Source organism: Carcharodon carcharias, chromosome 19 (genome assembly GCF_017639515.1).
Source record: "Carcharodon carcharias isolate sCarCar2 chromosome 19, sCarCar2.pri, whole genome shotgun sequence".
In the NCBI taxonomy this organism is placed as follows: domain Eukaryota; kingdom Metazoa; phylum Chordata; class Chondrichthyes; order Lamniformes; family Lamnidae; genus Carcharodon; species Carcharodon carcharias.
In genome coordinates, this window is record NC_054485.1 from 57611972 (window position 1) to 57629703 (window position 17732).

The following is a 17732-nucleotide window of genomic DNA, read 5'->3' on the forward strand; positions in this document are numbered from 1 at the left end:
AATCAGTAGAGTTTTCTACCCCTGAAAGCAGTGGAGGCTGGATCATTAGATTTATTCAAGGCTGAGTTAGAAAGATTTTTACTAAAGAGGCAAATCGGGGGTTATAGAAGACTGACAGGGAAGTGGAGTTGAGACCACAACCAGATCATCTAAGATCTTATCGAATGGTGGAGCAGGTTTGAAGGGCCGAATGGCCTATTCCTGCTCCTAAATCCTATGTGTCCTATGATGGCGGGCACTCACTAGGCCGCATCCACACCTGGAAAAACAGACCAAAGCAGGCCTAAAACATCAGGACAGCCAAATTTCCCCGAGTGCTCCTAATACAGTTGTTAGATCCCTCATTAACATATGCTAAACACCTAACGTCTATTTTGTATGGCCATCACAGATGGCTGAAAAATAACTCGTTCCAATATCAGGTCAGACTTTCAAATGGTCTTGGGGCCCAGGACATCAGTCTCCAAAATCTGTACCTCATTGGGCCAGTAAAACAGGGACCAGGGGGTCCACTTTCTACCCCGAAATCAAGAATTATAGTCTATTTTTGCCACAATGAATTGGAGTGCTAGGAACTTTGCTAATGAAAATGAAGAATGAGGCAACTGGTTGTCTGTTGGAAGTTGATTGAGGTTCATGCCTTCAGCTTTTGTTCCCATTGCTGATCCAGAATAAAATCCAGGGAGCATTCATCATAACTTGTGCTGATAGACTTTCAGCACTTTGACCAGGAAATTGTGGGTGTGAGCTGCTATTGGACAATAGTCTGCATTCCTATAGTGCCTTCATAATAAACCATCGCAACATGTTTCATAGGAAAATACACAAATGAGAATTTACCAAGACAAAGAAAGAGACATTAGGGACAGGTGACTAAAGGCTTGGTTATAAGGGTAGGCTTCAAGCAGCATCTTAAAGGAGGAGAGCGAGGTGGAGAGGTTTAGGGAGGGAATTCCAGAGCTTAGGGCCTGAGCAGCTGAAGGCACAGCCACCAATATTGGAGTGAGGGAAGAGGAGGATTCACAAGAGGTGAGAATTAGAGAATTGTGGAGGCCTTTGAGTAATATAGAACTGGAAACGGTTACAGAGATAGCGAGGAGTGAGACCATGGAGAGATTTTAACACGATGGAGAATTTTATAATCAGGGAGTTGTTGGACTAGGAGTCAGTGTAGGTCAGCATGTACAGGGGTGATGTGAACGAGAGTTGATTTGTCTTTGGTCACTCAATGAGATGCATATGTCTCCAATATTTCAGACTGGTCTTCCCCCGGGGGCTGCCACAGGACTTCACATTTCTCGCAACATTGATGCTGAAAAAGAAGAAACTGAAGCAGAACTGGTACATGATAAAAATCACTGACCAGCAGGGCCTGACTCAGGTAATGTAAAGATAGCACAGTTCAGCCATGTCAGTCCTGTGTTCTGTTCACTGAAATAAACCCATCAGTGCTGGACTGGAATTCAATTCGGATAAGCTAGATTGAGCATTAACTGTTGTTAAGTTCACTCGACTCATTCCTGGGATGAGGGCCTTACCTGGTGTCAATTTTGACTTTTGGTTGGCTGCCCATTCTATTGGTGAAAAGGCTCCCTGAGATCTTGAGGCCTCAGTCTCATTTAACTTCAGTGAGTGATCTGCTGGGGGTCAAACAGGGACCTGCTCCAGGTCACTGATTGAGACCTGAAGACAGTGCCATGATGACTGCCAGCAAGGTGGGTGAATTATGGTGGTGGGAGGGCAGTGCTCGGGGAGGTTGTGGGCCTCAGGGTGACAGTGGCCCAGCCCCAGAGGATTTCCTAAAAATAATTTGACAGCTGCCTTTAGTGGGCTTCTTTCCTTCTATCTCCTGTAGAAACAGTCACATGATGCATGTGCAGGTTCTGATCAGGGTCAAGATAAAATGGCAAGTCCTCCCCAGTGACCTGGCCAATATTCATCCCTCAGCCAACACCTGAAAACAGATTGTCTGGTTTTCTTCATGTTGCAGTTTGTGGGATCTTGCTGTGTCCAAATTGGCTGCCACATTTCCTACAATGACTACATGTCAAAAGTACTTAATTGACTGTAACTCACTTTGGGGTATAGTAAAATTGTAAAAGATGCAATAGAAATGCAATTCATTTCTTTGTCTTGAAAAAGAGAGGTTCCTATTTCATTTTAAGGTGTGGAGAGAAGGAGCCTGTCAGTTAAGTCACCCAGACTCAAACATTAACAGCTGGAATTCCGCATTAAGTTCTCCCTTCTCCGGCCATTCTGACCTTGCTTAAACCCATTTCTCCAGGCTGCCAATGTACTGCCAAGTGATGACTGGACATGGGAGAATCCCACTGTGATTTTACCCAATAGAGCAAAATCATGTCTTTTCTTTTACTGTGGGTGATGTTTAGATCCTCATGTCTGATGTTCTTTCTCTGTTTTATTCAGTTTTCAGTCCGTATCGATGGAAGGGACAAAGTAGTGGAGTACAAGGCCAAAAGTCGTTTCCATGACTATGTGACCTGGGTGTTCAGCAGCGAAGGGGTGGCTGCCCTTTTCGATCTTCGGTGGCATAAGCTGGTGATCAGCGTGCAGGCGAATGTGGCCTCCCTCTACATTGACTGCCAGCTAATCGAGATCAAATCAGTGGAAGAGAGAGCTGACATTAATATTGAGGGTCAGACAGTCATGGGCAGACTGGTCGAGGACAACAAGCCAGCTGAGGTTTGTGCCATTGCTGTACCACAACCCACAGCGTATACCATATCCTCTGTTGCTCCCATGGCAACACTGTTAACTAGGGTGGGGTGAGGGGGAGCAGTCACCTCGGGGGTCCAGCAATACCATGGTGATTATCACAGGGAATCTGTCAGATGATGCCGCTCCCTCAGTTGTTGTATATTATTTTCTGATGTTGGCACATAGCTGACCTGATGGAAACAGGAGCATCCCCTCACTTCCAGGAGGAAATGCCAGAATGGGGGAAGAAGGTGGAATTGCTTGGGTGGGATAGACAGTGGGAGACACTAAAAATGTAGCAACAGGAGGAGGCCATTCAGTCCTTCAAGTCTGTTTTGTCATTCAATTCTATCATAGCTGATGTGCACCTTAACTCCATTCACCCACCTTGGTTCCATAATCTTTAATTCTGTTATCTATAAAAATCTATCAATCTCAGCTTTGAAATTTTCAATTAACTCCCGGACTCAACAGCATTTTGGGGGAGTGGGTTCCAGTTTTCCAATACCCTTAGCTTCCTGATATCACCCCTGAACAACCTGGCTCTAACTATAACGGTATGTCCCCATGGTCCTGATCCTCTCACCAGAGGCATTACCTTCCCAGTATCAAATCCTTTAATGATCTGAAACACCTCTATCAAATCAACCCTTAATCTCTCTGCTCAAGCAGTCGCCAAAGTTACACCAGAGAGCTGACATAACTCATTTCAAACATGTCAACCTCACTGTCACGTTAATACCCCTAAAGACTAGGGCAGGCTGCTGAGTGAGAGAGACTCCATGTGACCTGAGTGCATCTAGAACCAGCCACAGTCTCAGGGGAAGAGAGAAGAATGACTTAAATCCAAGGATTCTTTTTTTGAACAGCCTTAGCCCTTGCACCAAGCCTCAGTGAGTTGAAAGGGTTGACTGATTGCTGGAGTTTGTTCCTTCATGATTCCTGAAAGACTTCTGGATGTGGACATGACTTTGCAGAGGAATCTTCAAGTTGGTGATTTTCAAAAGCAATTCCTGAGGCTCTTCCAATGGTTGAAGGGAACCAGTATACTTCCTCCTCTGATAGGAATGAGGCTCTACAATTAACTAGGAAGAAGAGAATGAGAAGGCAACACATTAACTCCACATACCAAGACTCACGCCGGCTTCTGATTGGTGTCCAAAGAGTTATGTGAGAAAGGTGATGTGTATAGACATTGGATAAGGATATGGTCACATGGGCATGCTTTTTGGTGATTCCTTTCAGGGTAGAAGAGGTTGCCGACCGCCATCATCTTGAGCAATAAAAATTAGGACTTGTGTGATGCGGCACTTCTGGTGCCCCTGTCAACACCCTACCTCCACCAACCTTCACCTACATCTTAAACCAACACCAGCTTCAGGCGAGGACAATTAGAAGACAGAAGGGCAGACCATGCCGTACAGTTCCAGCCTTCACCCACCATCCCCATACTCGAGGGCTGATAGTTATACTGACTGAGCAAAGCCAGATGATGTTGGTCAATCACATGGAAAGGTCTGAGCTCACCTCTTCTAATTTTATTGTCCCGTCTTTCTGCACAGGTTGACCTACAACAGATGATTCTGTTCTGTGACCCTCTCATGGCGGAGAAGGTGACGTGTTGTGAGATCCCAGGTGTCAGGGTAAGTGACAGATTCTTAGCAACTTCCTAATGCCACCAGAAACCCACCACCAAGAGAAAAAGATAGCCCAGTGAGTTGTCCAGTTGGATTGAGCACTGATGTCCAAATCAGTCAATCTATCTATTCAGTGAGCGAATGTTCACCAATGTACCCTCAGGCGATGTTGAGAGCAGATAGTATTTTTGCTTTAAATGCAAAGAAGATAGATTGACAAATGCGAGAATACCAAATTTCAAACTATCACACAAGTTTATGTTACAGGAGGAAAGAGTGCTGATTTGTTGACAAGTCGACTCTGGTTGGCTAAGGCCATGGAGAAAGCAGCAGGGAACTTTGGCAACACCTCAACCAATCAGAGTCAACTTGCCAACCAATGAGTACCTTTTTCCCCTGTAGTATAAATTGTTGCGATGGTTTAAAATTTGGCATTCTTGCATTGGTCCTGATGAGCGCAAGACATAAAGCTTTAACAACATGTCTCTCTTTTCAATGCTCAAGATATTTCTTTCAGAACATAATATTTTGGGATACAGAATCTGAGTAATTAGAGACACATTGTGGTGAGTGCAGCATGAATTGGGAGGAACAACTGACTTTACATCTATTGCATTCAAACCTTTCCACCACTAGGGCTTCCCTCACCTTGTGTCTGAGTCTGTTGTAGACTAATCAATAGAGATTGATTACTAGGTGGTTAGTCAACAAATACTTCACCATTGGATCCTGTGATGATCAGGATAGTAGAAGGTGGACTTTGGTCTTTGTTCACCCAGTGATTCCAAGTTTTTTTATCTATTCAATATCTCTCTTCCTATGTTCTCCTTCACATAGTGGTATTATAGTGTGAAGATTTCAGTGTCTTATTTCGTGATTCGCTCCCACATCAATATCACACTTTTTGATTCACTCAAATTTCACACTCAACAAATGACGAGTCAGTGATGAAGAACACAACAAAAATAACACAAAATCTTTCAGCCACAACCAGTCAGAACTCGGCACAAGAAAAAAAAACTTCATATGGAAGTACTATGTAAAAACAGGAAAAACTACAAAAATATTTTCACTTGCTGATATCAAGTGGTCAGTGCTTGTAATAAACAGCTCTCTGAGACCTGGGGCTTGTGCATCAAGTACTCTCAACATAATATAACGAATTCCTGACCCACCATGGACAATACTAAATAAGGCTTAAGTATAGCTACAAAGGTTTGGGACATATTCATCATGTTACACTGTCACACCATCATGCTGTGGCACTGTAACAATCACAGTGTCACACTGTAACCCCATCACACCATCACACTGCTGCGCTGTCACACTGTCACACCAGCATGCTGTTACACTGTCACACTATTGCACTGTAACAATTCACAATGACACACCATCACATCATTACACCACACTGTCACGCTGTAACACTGTCACACCATTACACTGTAATACCATCACACTGTCACACCGTTGCACTGTCACACTTTTGTAGTGTCACACTGTATCACTATCACACTGTCACATCTTCATATGGTCACACTGTATCACTATCATGCTGTCACATTGTTGCACTGTCTCACTGCTGTCACACCATCAGGTGTTCAGATTTCCTTGTCACACTTAAAACAAATCTAAGAGAATAGTAAGGAAGCCAGTCATTTCCATCACAGCTTCCTGAACAGTAGAATCTATTTAATAATTAATATCAGGGCTGAAACTTAAAAATGGCACTTTGACCTCTAATTGACCGCAGAAGCTGTTTACATGGGCCTGAAGGCAGCACAATGATAACATAAACAGAATTACCTGGAAAAACTCAGCAGGTTTGGCAGCATTGGCGGAGAAGAAAAGAGTTGACGTTTCGAGTCCTCATGACCCTTCGACAGAACTTGAGTGAATCCAAGAAAGGGGTGAAATATAAACTGGTATAAGGTGTGTGTTGGGGGGGTGGTTTGGTGGGGGGAGAGAAGTGGAGGGGGTTGGTGTGGTTATAGGGACAAACAAGCAGTGATAGATAGAAGCAGATCATCAAAATATGTCACAGACAACAGAACAAAAGAACACATAGGTGTTAAATATAGCTCTAGTGGGGGTGGGGGGAGCATAAAAGATTTAAAAATATTTAAAAATAATGGAAATAGGTGGGAAAAGAAAAATCTATATAATTTATTGGAAAAAACGAAAGGAAGGGGGAAGAAACAGAAAGGGGGTGGGGATGGAGGAGGGAGCTCAAGACCTAAAGTTGTTGAATTCAATATTCAGTCCGGAAGGCTGTAAAGTGCCTAGTCGGAAGATGAGGTGTTGTTCCTCCAGTTTGCGTTGGGCTTCACTGGAACAATGCAGCAAGCCAAGGACAGACATGTGGGCAAGAGAGCAGGGTGGAGTGTTAAAATGGCAAGCGATAGTGAGGTTTGGGTCATTCTTGCAGACAGACCGCAGGTGTTCTGCAAAACGGTCACCCAGTTTATGTTTGGTCTCTCCAATGTAGAGGAGACCACATTGGGAGCAACGAATGCAGTAGACTAAGTTGGGGGAAATGCAAGTGAAATGCTGCTTCACTTGAAAGGAGTGTTTGGGTCCTTGGACGGTGAGGAGAGAGGAAGTGAAGGGGCAGGTGTTACATCTTTTGCGTGGGCATGGGGTGGTGCCATAGGAGGGGGTTGAGGACTAGGGGGTGATGGAGGAGTGGACCAGGGTGTCCCGGAGGGAGCGATCCCTACAGAATGCCGATAGGGGGGGTGAAGAGAAGATGTGTTTGGTGGTGGCATCATGCTGGAGTTGGCAGAAATGGCGGAGGATGATCCTTTGAATGCGGAGGCTGGTGGGGTGATAAGTGAGGACAAGGGGGACCCTATCATGTTTCTGGGAGGGAGGAGAAGGCGTGAGGGCGGATGTGCGGGAGGTGGGCCGGACCCGTTTGAGGGCCCTGTCAACGACCGTGGGTGGAAAACCTCGGTTAAGGAAGAAGGAGGACATGTCAGAGGAACTGTTTTTGAAGGTAGCATCATCGGAACAGATGCGACGGAGGCAAAGGAACTGAGAGAATGGGATGGAGTCCTTACAGGAAGCGGGGTGTGAGGAGCTGTAGTCGAGGTAGCTGTGGGAGTCGGTAGGTTTGTAATGGATATTGGTGGACAGTCTATCACAATGATAACATGTTGTGGCTTGAGAGGAAGTTACACACAAATACACTTTTACCAATGGCGTACTGCTTAGTGTAACTTACGTTAAGCATTCCTTGCGTACGAGACCATTTGATCTGTAAATGATTGCCATATTGCAGCACTTGTGACTTGTCGCTTGAGCCACTCGGAAATGGATTGAAATTGCTCTTTGTTTGTGACCATTGTAGCCTCCAGACTGGGTAGAGTTCAGTTAAATCAGTTCAGGCTGGATTCTGACTGAGAATGGATGTCCCAATCTCTGATGTCACCTGGCCCCTTCATACTTACTGCATCCATTGAAAGTATTATGAAGCAATCACAGATTTTAAAACAGTTTCTTTCAACTTTCCCCTGGGAACTACCATCCGATCTGATGAGTTTTCCAGGTGTAAGCAGGCTGGTTAGTTGTGATGTTCTCTACAATTTTGGAACATTCTATTAGAGGGAGACGCTATGGTGAACAATTCCTCTTCTCCTCCCTTACTCAGCAATGGGGAATACTTCATTGATGCAGTGGTGCATTGAAGCATTCGATCCTCCTAATAGTTTATGGGACTTCCCTTGATCTCCAAATGTAAGACATCTCTCATCTCTCTTTAACAATGGAAAGTGCCACAAAGTTATTCCTGGGTTCTCAGATGGCTCCTGGGTTCTCAGATGGCTCCTGGGTTCTCAGGTGGTTCCTGGGTTCTCAGGTGATTAGCTGATCCATGTTTCCCCTACTCTCCACATCCTCCTGTTTGTTGCCCACCCAAGCACAATTTCCTGATCTATCTTGTCTCCTCTTTATAACCTTGGTCTATCTTAAAATGTGAGTCTCAGCCAAGATTCCTCAGTTTAAAAGCTATAAGACAGGGTGGGATCACAGGGTTCAGCAGGTGTGCATCTTAGATGAGGGGAAATTGAATTAAATGTTTTTGCTAGGACTTAAAAATATTCTTACAGTTGAGTTTTTGTGACCAAATAACTGTGAGTTTCACATCACTGACTATGACTGTCTTCCTCGCAGTGTCCAACCGAGTCACTCATTCCAAAGAGCCGGAGGAATGCTGAGGTGAAGAATCCAATTGTAGCCCTACCTCAGATGAGTGGGAAGTTTCACACCAAGTGTTTCTGTGTTGATGAGGACACAAAGGCAAAGGTAAGCCAGCCCAATTCATCCGCAATGTTTCCAGAAATGCTGCCAGCCATGTCTAGGGTATTATAGGGAGTATTGCAGCCTGTGTTCCGATGCCCAACCCAGTCAGTGTATCGGGGCAGCTTTACTAACAATGCCAACATTTGAGCAACTTCACTGTTGCTCACAGCTCATACAATGACTGTCCTTCCTTAGCGGAATTCTCCATTAAACAAAGTTCACCTTAATCTGATCTTTCACATTTAAATAGAGGTAATGTTGACATGACTGGGTAGCAGTGGAGAGAATTTTCCAAGTAGTGGTCTTGTTTGCCATTTGAGACAAACCCGAATATTATTTTGAAACTTTTAAGTGAAAATGTAAACTGTTCTTTGTGTGAAAAGTTCTTGAACTCTCTGAGTACAGGTGATATTTAAAGTGTCAGCCCTGGCTGAGTGGTTGCACTCTCATCTCTGCATCATAAGGTTGTGGGTTTGAGCCCCACTCCAAAGCCTCAAGCACAAAATCTAGATTGGCGCTTGAGTGTGGTACTGTAGGAGTGCTTCACTGTCAGAGGTGTTGTCTTTCAAATGGATCATTAAACCAAGGTTCTGTCTGCCCTCCCAGATGGGTGCAAAAGATCCCATGACTTGGGGAAGATCAGGGGAGTTGTCCCCAGTGTCGTGGCCACTCAACCAACATCACTAAAACACATTATCTGGCTGTTATCTCATTACCGTTTGTGGAATCTTGCTGTGCACAAATCGGTTACCATGTTTCCTACATTATTACAGTGACTACCCTTCAAAGGTATTTCATTGACTGCAACAAGCTGTGGGATACCCATATGTTGTGGAAATACACAGCTTTCTCACATTCCTTCTTTCCTTTGATTTATCTTTCTCTACTTTCTTTCTCTCCTTTTCATACTTTCCTTCCCATGATATGAATGTAAGTTTTTCTTTAATTCTTCCATTAAACAGCGATAAAGAGTAAATTGAACTTGCCTGTTGAGAGCTTACTCCATGAACCTGTACCTGAGGTTTCATGGAAACATGCTGTGAATTGGTGCAGTCACTGTGTGAATTGACATTGTCAACTCATTTCAGAACAACTTGCTTCACTGCATGGTGGAGGAAAGTTATTTGTCAGAAAGCGTTTGGACAGAAGCTTGTCTGGACAAACAAAAATCTCAGCTTCAGACTGGCGTTTCACAATGGAAGCATTATTCCTCCCACGAATCTCACAGTCGGAATAGAACAAAACAACCTTGTCAATCAACAACAGGAGAACATAGACCAAGCCCCAGTGGTGTGTCTCTGAACTAAGTCATAGGAGCAAAGTCACAGTCATATAGGACATCATTTGCATCTTTGATGAGAGTCATTCCAGTACTGTGGGAGGGGAGGGCACCTCATTGAAAAGGTTGAAACATGGAGTTGCTGGAAAGAAGAGCTCAGATTTGGGATGTGACAAAAGGTTCAAGGACATTGGTGAGTCAACGGAGGTTGGAAATGGAATGGTGGTTTGCAAGGTCAGAGGGGTCAAGGTTGGTTTTCTGAGAGGGCTGATAACAGCAGATTTAAAGGAGAGAGGGACAGCACCTGAGGAGAGAGAAGTCTTTACGATATGGGCTAACATGGGGACCAGGAGGGCAAGTTGGGAGATCAGCAGTTTAGTGGGAATAGGATCGGGGGAGCAGGACAAGATGAGCTCAGAGAGCACATGAGGGGATTTGGAGAAACCAGAGAAAGATGTGAGTTCAGGCTAGGGCAGGGGGAAGCATTAAGGGATGTTTAGCCTGGGTTATGAAAGGGAGGGTAACAACAGAGGCAGCTGATTGGATGGTCTTCATCTAACTGACACAAAAGTCCAAGAGCCCCTTGCAGTTGTTGTTGGAGAAGAGGGTGGAGGAAACAGGGGAGAGGGCTTTAAGACAACAGGTAGTAGTGGAGAAGAGAAGCTTTTCTCATTCAAACTAACCATGGCCAGCTGGTCATTACTGCCAGTTTTATTTTGGAGTTTGATTTTGAATGTTGAAGGCTCCCTGACATCCTGTTGCAGGGAGAGGAATAATGCAGAACTCAACTCCGAGCTTGCTTCCCACCAGGTTGTGTACTGTACAGTGAGTCAGATTTTAAACATCAGGCCCAGCCAGATGTGGTACGTATGTTTGTCTTGATCCTGATCAAGAAGATACTGATTAAACAGAAAGAGTCCATTCCATTTCGATCCTTTCTCCTGGTGAATCCCACTATTAGACCCATTGTCTGGATCAGCACCTCTTCTGGCTGCAACCCAGAGCCAAAAGTTGAAAGTTCATCTCTGGGCTGCCTGCTTATTGGAAGCTGTTTTATTTTTACAGCTTTATCCTATGATTAACATCTTGACAAGTTTCCAAACTCTTGTTAAATGTTTCTTTCTTACAGATTCCCCTGTTTATGCTGGTCATAACCTGACCAATGCCCTATGCGAAGAGGCTGGAGAGAGAGTTAGGGGTATACTTCCTGTTGCAATGCAGGAAACATGGCAGCCAATGTACACACTGTGAACTCCCACAAGTAACAAAGTGATAATGACAAGATTATCAAATTCAGTGATATTAGTTAAGGCATAATTGTTGACCATGACACTGTGCAGAGAGAGTTCCTCTACTCTTCTTCAATTAATGGCACAAAATCTTTCACATCCACCAAAGAAGGCCAACAAGGGCTTAGCTCAATGTTTTATCTCAAAGATGGCAGCTCCAGGAGCTCATTGGTCTCTGGGAGCTTGCCGGGGCGCCAGTCTCCGGGAACGTGCCGGGGCGCTGGTCTCCAGGAATGTGCCAGTGTGTCGGTCTCCGGGAACGCGCCGGGGCACCGGTCTCCAGGATCTCACTGGGGCATCGATCTCTGGGAATGCGTCAGTCTCTGGGAGATCGCGGGTCTCCGTGAGATCGCGGGGGCGCCGGTCTCCAGGAGCTCGCTGGGGCGCTCTGGGAGATTGTGGGGGCGTTGGTCTTTGGGAAAGTGCCGGAACGTCAGTCTCCAGGAACGTGTTGGTCTCTGGGAGCTCACCGAGGCGCCGGTCTCCAGGAGCTCGCTGGGGCGTTGGTCTCCAGGAACGCGCCAGGGCGTGAGTCTCCAGGAATGCGCGGGGGCGCCGGTCTCCAGGAGAATGCAGGGGTGCCGGTCTCTAGGAGCTCGCCGGGACGCCAGTCTCCAGGAGCTCGCCGGGGCGCAGGTCTCCGGGAGCTCACCGAGGTGCCAGTTTCCTGGAGATTGTGGGGTTGTCGGGAGCTTGCAGTGGCATCGGTCTCCAGGAACGCATCGGTCTCCGGGAGCTTGCTGGGGTGCAGGTCTCCAGGAGCTTGCCAAGGCACCAGTCTCCGGGAGATCGTGGGGGCATCGGTCTCCCCGAACGCGCCGGGGCGCCAGTCTCCAGGAGCTCGCCGGTGCGTCGATCTCCAGGAGCTCGCCGGGGCGCTGGTCTCTGGGAGTTCGCCGGGGTGCCAGTCTCCTGGAGATCGTGGGGTCGTTGGTCTCCGGGAATGCGCCGGAGCATCGGTCTCCGGAAGCTTGCAGTGGCATCGGTCTCCGGGAATGCGTCGGTCTCCAGGAGCTTGCCGGGGCGCCGGTCTCTGGGAACACACCGGGGCATGGTTCTCCAGGATCGCGCTGCTGTGCCAGTCTCCGGGAGCTCACTGAAGCGCCAGTCTCCGGTAGCTCGTCAGGCCATTGATCTCCAGGAACGCGCCAGGGCGTCAGTTTCCAGGAATGCGTCGGGGCGCCAGTCTCCAGGAGAATGCAAGGGTGCTGGTCTCCAGGACTCCAGGAGCTCGCCGGGGCGCTGGTCTTTGGGAGCTCGCCGGGGTGCCAGTCTCCTGGAGATCATGGGGTCGTTGGTCTCCGGGAATGCGCCGGAGCATGGTCTCCGGAAGCTTACAGTGGCGTCGGTCTCCGGGAATGCGTCGGTCTCCAGGAGCTCGCCAAGGCGCCAGTCTCCAGGAGCTTGCCGGGGCACCGGTCTCTGGGAACGCACCGGGGCATGGTTCTCCAGGATCACGCTGCTGCACCAGTCTCCGGGAGCTCGCTGGAGCGCCAGTCTCTGGTAGCTCGTCAGGCCATTGATCTCCAGGAACACGCCAGGGCGTCAGTTTCCAGGAATGCGTCGGGGCGCCAGTCTCCAGGAGAATGCAAGGGTGCCGGTCTCCAGGAGACGCTGTGACGTCGGTCTCCAGGAGCTCACTGGGGCGCAGGTCTCCGGGAGATCGTGGTGTCGTCGGTCTCTGGGAACACTCCGGGAAGTCGGTCACCGGGAGTTTGCCGTGGCATTGGTCTCCGGGAACGCGTCGATCTCCAGGAGCTCGCCAAGGCGCCAATCTCCGGGAGATTGTGGGGGCGTCGGTCACCCCAAACGCGCTGGGGCGCTGGTCTCTGGGAGCTCGCAAGGGTGCCAGTCTCCGAGAGAATGCGGGGGCACCAGTCTCCAGGAGCTTGCCGGGCCACCGGTCTCTTGGACCGTGCTGGAGCGTTGTTCTCCGGGATTGCGCCGAGGCATCGTTCTCCAGGTGATCATGGGGGCACCGGTCTCTGGGAGCTCGCCGGGGCGCAGGTCTCCGTGAGATTGCAGATGCACCGGTCTCCGGGAACGCACCGGAGCGTCGGCCTCCAGGATCTCGCCGGGGCGCCGGTCTCCAGGAGAACATGGGGGCATCGGTCTCCATGAATGCGTCGGTCTCCGGTAGCTCGCTGGGGCATCAGTTTCCAGGAATGCGTCGGGGCGCCGGTCTCCAGGAGCTCGCTGTGGCGCCAGTCTCCGAGAGCTTGCTGGGGCATTGGTCTCCATGAATGCGTCGGTCTCTGGGAGATCGCTGGGGCGTCGATCTCCGGGAATGTTCTGGGGCGCCGTTCTCCCTGAGATCACTGGGGCGGTGGTCTCCAGGAGCTCGCCGGGGCGTCGGTCTCTGGGAGATCGCTGGGGCGGTGGTCTCTTTGATATCGTGGGGTCATTGGTCTTTGGGAACGTGCAGCGGCGTGTCCGGGAACGTGTTGGTCTCCGGGAGCTCACTGGGGTGCCGATCTCCAGGAGCACACCGGGGTGCCAGTCTCCGGTAGCTCGTCAGGGCGTTGGTCTTCAGGAACGCACCAGGGCGTCAATCTCCAGGAATGCGTCGGGGCGCCAGTCTCCAGGAGAATGCAGGAGTGCCGGTCTCCAGAAGACGCCGGGGCATCGGTCTCCAGGAGCTCACCGGGGCGCCGGTCTCTGGGAGATCGTGGGGGCGTCGGTCTCCAGGAACATGCCGGGGCGTCGGTCTTCGGGAACTTGTCGGTCTCCAGGAGCTCACCGGGGCGTCAGTCTCTGGGAGATCGTGGGGTCGTCGGTCTCCGGGAACGTGCCGGGGAGTCAGTCACCGGGAGCTTGCCGTGGCGTTGGTCTCCGAGAACGCGTCAGTCTCCGGGAGCTTGCTGTGGCGTGGGTCTCCGGGAGCACCTCGGTCTCCAGGAGCTCGCCAAAGCGCCAATCTCTGGGAGATCGTGGGGGTGTCGGTCTCCCCAAACGTGCCGGGTGCTGGTCTCCGGGAGCTTGCCGAGGTGTCGGTCCCTGGGAATGCGCCGGAGCGTTGTTCTCTGGGATCGTGCCGGGGCGTGGTTCTCCAGGATCGCGCTGCTGCGCCAGTCTCCGGGAGCTCGCCGAGGCACCAGTCTCCAGGTGATCATGGGGGCACCGGTCTCTGGGAGCTCGCCGGGGCACCAGTCTCTGTGAGATTACGGGTGCACCGGTCTCCGGGAGCTCGCCGGGGCGCAGGTCTCCAGGAGCTCGCCCGGGCGCCGGTCTCCGGGAACCCACCAGAGCGTCAGTCTTCGGGAACCTGCCGTGGCACCAGTCTCCATGAGATCGTGGGTGCGTCGGCCTCCAGGAGCTCGCCGGGGCGCCAGTCTCCGGCTGCTTGCCATGGCGCCATTCTCCAGGAGAACATGGGGACATCGGTCTCCATGAATGCGTTGGTCTCTGGGAGATCGTGGGGGCGCCAGTCTCTGGGAGATCGCTTGGGCGTCGGTCTCCGGTAGCACGCTGGGGCGCCAGTCTCCATGAGATCGCCGGGGCGTTGGTCTCTGGGAGATCATGGGGGCATCAGTCTTCAGGAATGTCCTGGGGCGCCGTTCTCCGTGAGATCGCCGGGGCTTTGGTCTCTTGGAGATCGTCGGGGCGCCAGTCTCTGGGATCGTGCCGGGGTGTCAGTCTCCAGGAGCTCACCGGGGCACCGGTTTCCGGGAGCTCACCAGGGCACTGGTCTCCGGGAGCAGGTCTCTGGGAGTTTGCCGGGGCACTGGTCTCCGGGAACACGCCGGGGCATTTGTCTCCGGGATCGTGCCGGGGCGTCAGCCTCCAGAAGCTTGACGGTGCGTTGGTCTCCGGGAACACGCCAGTCTCCAGGAGCTCACCGGGGCGCCGGTCTCAGGGATCGTGCCGGGCGTCAGTCTCCAGGAGTTCGCCGGTCCCTGGGAGCTCGCCGGGGAGCCGGTCTCTGGGAGCTCACTGGGGAGTCGGTCCGGGAGCTCACCAGTCTCTGGGAGATCATGGGGGCACCACTCTCCGGTAGCTTGCTGGGGCGCTGGTCTCCGGGAACGCGCCGGCGCGCCGATCTCCGGGAGTGCACCGGGGTGCCGGTCTCGGTTAGCTCATCGGTCTCCGGGAGCACGCCGGGCATTGGCCTAGATTAAGTGCTCAGGACAACTTTCTGACTCAGATACAGCATCAACTGGGTCAAAGCTTAATCACCATCAATCACTGGCTAGACTTTGTGTTGCCTCCATGATCACTCATTTTCCCCATAATGTTTGACCATCTCTCTGTAAATCTGTTTGGGGTGAGAGAGTCCACTATTCCCTTAGATAGGCCCTCAGTGTGAATCTGCTATGTATCTGCTGAGCCATTCACCAAGATCTTGGATTTAATCTTTACTTTGTGCTGAATTAATTGGTGTCAGGTCTCAGGGAACTAAGACTGATCTAAGTACTTGTGGGAAAGGGACGGAAATAGCCCAACTCCTTATAAGAGGGGGAGGCCTTTTAACCCCTTGAATATATTGGCCTATTCAGTTAGGTCTTGGCTGATGTCTATCTCCGCCTTTGATGATCATGTATGAAGATGTGGATGTTGGTGAAGACACCATCACCATGGTGATGGTCTGGATGTCCTTATTGGTTCTGTGGCTTCCTGATCCACCCTCCCGGAAGGGAAAAGCAGTTCGTAATAGCACTCCTATTCTCCAGTTTTTACTGGTGATCCATTTTAATATTCATTCATGGGGTGTGGGCGTTGCTGGCTAGGCCAGCATTTATTGTCCATCCCTAATTGCCCTTGTTCAGAGGGCATTTAAGAGCTAACCACATTGCTGTGGCTCTGGAGTCACATGTAGGCTAGACCAGGTAAGGACGGCAGATTTTTTTCCCTAAAGGACATTAGTGAACCAGATGGGTTTTTATAACAATCGACAGTGGTTTCATGATCATCATTAGACTTAATTCTAGATTTTTATTGAATTCAAATTCCACCATCTGCCATGGTGGGATTCAAACCCAGGTCCCCAGAGCATTACCCCAGGTCTCTGGATTACCAGTCCAGCAACAATACCACTACGCCATCACCTCCTCAAGAGGTGTACAAGACTAGTTCGGACCAGTATTCATATTTCCCAGTTTTTACTGTTTTTTTCCTTCTGGGCTGTATAGTTGCAGTGCAAAGCATGGCCAGTTGGGGAGCTGTGGGCTGCAGCCACCCAGTGAGATGTGTTAATGACTTTATAAGTGGAGCAAAGAAACACTGAAGAAGAGAAAAGGGGCAGTGAGACGGCCAAATCACACACACTGCTGGTGTAATAGGTTCTGTGTCACCCTGTGGTAGGCCCAGGCTTCTGGTTTCCCCATCAGCTCTCAAATCTTCTGTCACAGCTAGGAGGGGAAGAGGAACAGGTCTGAGGAGTGAATCAACTCAGACTATTTTTCCCCATCTTGGAGAGCCTCCTTTCAGCACAGAGTGAGGGTAGGTAAGCTGCCAGTCTCTATAGTTGCTTGGCTGAGTTTAAGAATAGAAGCTGCAACATGGAAACCTATTTGAATTAGGAAATTTAAAATGTTCATGTTTTAGCCTAAACTGTTTTCCTCAGAGATTCTTATTGCAGACAGTATTGTAGCTGAACCACACAAACTGGGCATAAACCAGCTTCAAACCTGCGCTAAGTTAGCTCAATGTATTACATTTGGCTTCAGTGCTCGTAGAAACGTGTTATGACTTCTAGTTCTCAGAAATTCAACTTAATCGTACTTTTAGAGTCTAAATGTTGGAGTTTTATTGAGTGTATTTCTTACAGTTCTCCATGTGGCTAGTGCACTGATACGCTGTGACTCTGCATCTGACCAAAGTGTAATGGTAAATGTGGCATAACAATTAGTTCCTAGCTCTTTGAATAATATAACAATATAACAATAAGTTCATTATCCAGCGACTTGCCTGGGAAATGTCTAAGCTGCGAATGCTGGGTGAGGGCTAGGTACAGAGTAAAGCTCCCTCTGCACTGTCCCCGTCAAGCACTCCCCAGGACAGGTACAGCATGGGGTTAGATAGAGTAAAGCTCCCTCTGCACTGTCCCCATCAAGCACTCCCAGGACAGGTACAGCACGGGGTTAGATACAGAGTAAAGCTCCCTCTGCACTGTCCCATCAAACAGCCCAGGGTAGGTACAGCATGGGGTTAGATACATTATCCCCATCAAACACTCCTAGGACAGGAAGAGCATGGGGCTATGCTCCCTCAGGTAGTGAGCGACAGTGAAATGTGGCTGAGAAAGAAACTGCATCAGAAAGAGAGAGAAATTCAACACAGCCAGGAGGAAGAGGCAGTGCTGTCAGTTGCGCAGATGGAAGAAAGTGGAACAGCAGGGGGGACGGAGGGATCTTTGACTGCGGGAGGTTAATTGTGTTGGGATGAGAGAAGTGCAGCTGGGAATGCTGTTAAGGGAATGAAGTGAAGAGGCGGAGATGGATGGTCAGCCCTGCTGTTCACATGTGGGCTGTAAGCTCGAGGAAGAGCCAGAGACTAATTCTGGTCTGA

The 17732-nt window shown here is 49.5% G+C and overlaps 1 protein-coding gene across 5 annotated transcripts in view; it reads left to right on the plus strand.

Annotated features, from left to right (window-relative positions):
- The window catches only part of col16a1 (collagen, type XVI, alpha 1), a 512937-nt gene that overhangs the window by 138701 nt on the left and 356504 nt on the right, over positions 1–17732 (plus strand). For all 5 annotated transcript variants that reach the window (XM_041212846.1, XM_041212840.1, XM_041212847.1 and 2 more), the window contains exons 5-8: positions 1258–1381; positions 2428–2703; positions 4281–4361; positions 8529–8660. In XM_041212846.1, the coding sequence (XP_041068780.1) occupies positions 1258–1381; positions 2428–2703; positions 4281–4361; positions 8529–8660 (613 nt within the window). The remainder of the gene's footprint in view (positions 1–1257; positions 1382–2427; positions 2704–4280; positions 4362–8528; positions 8661–17732) is intronic.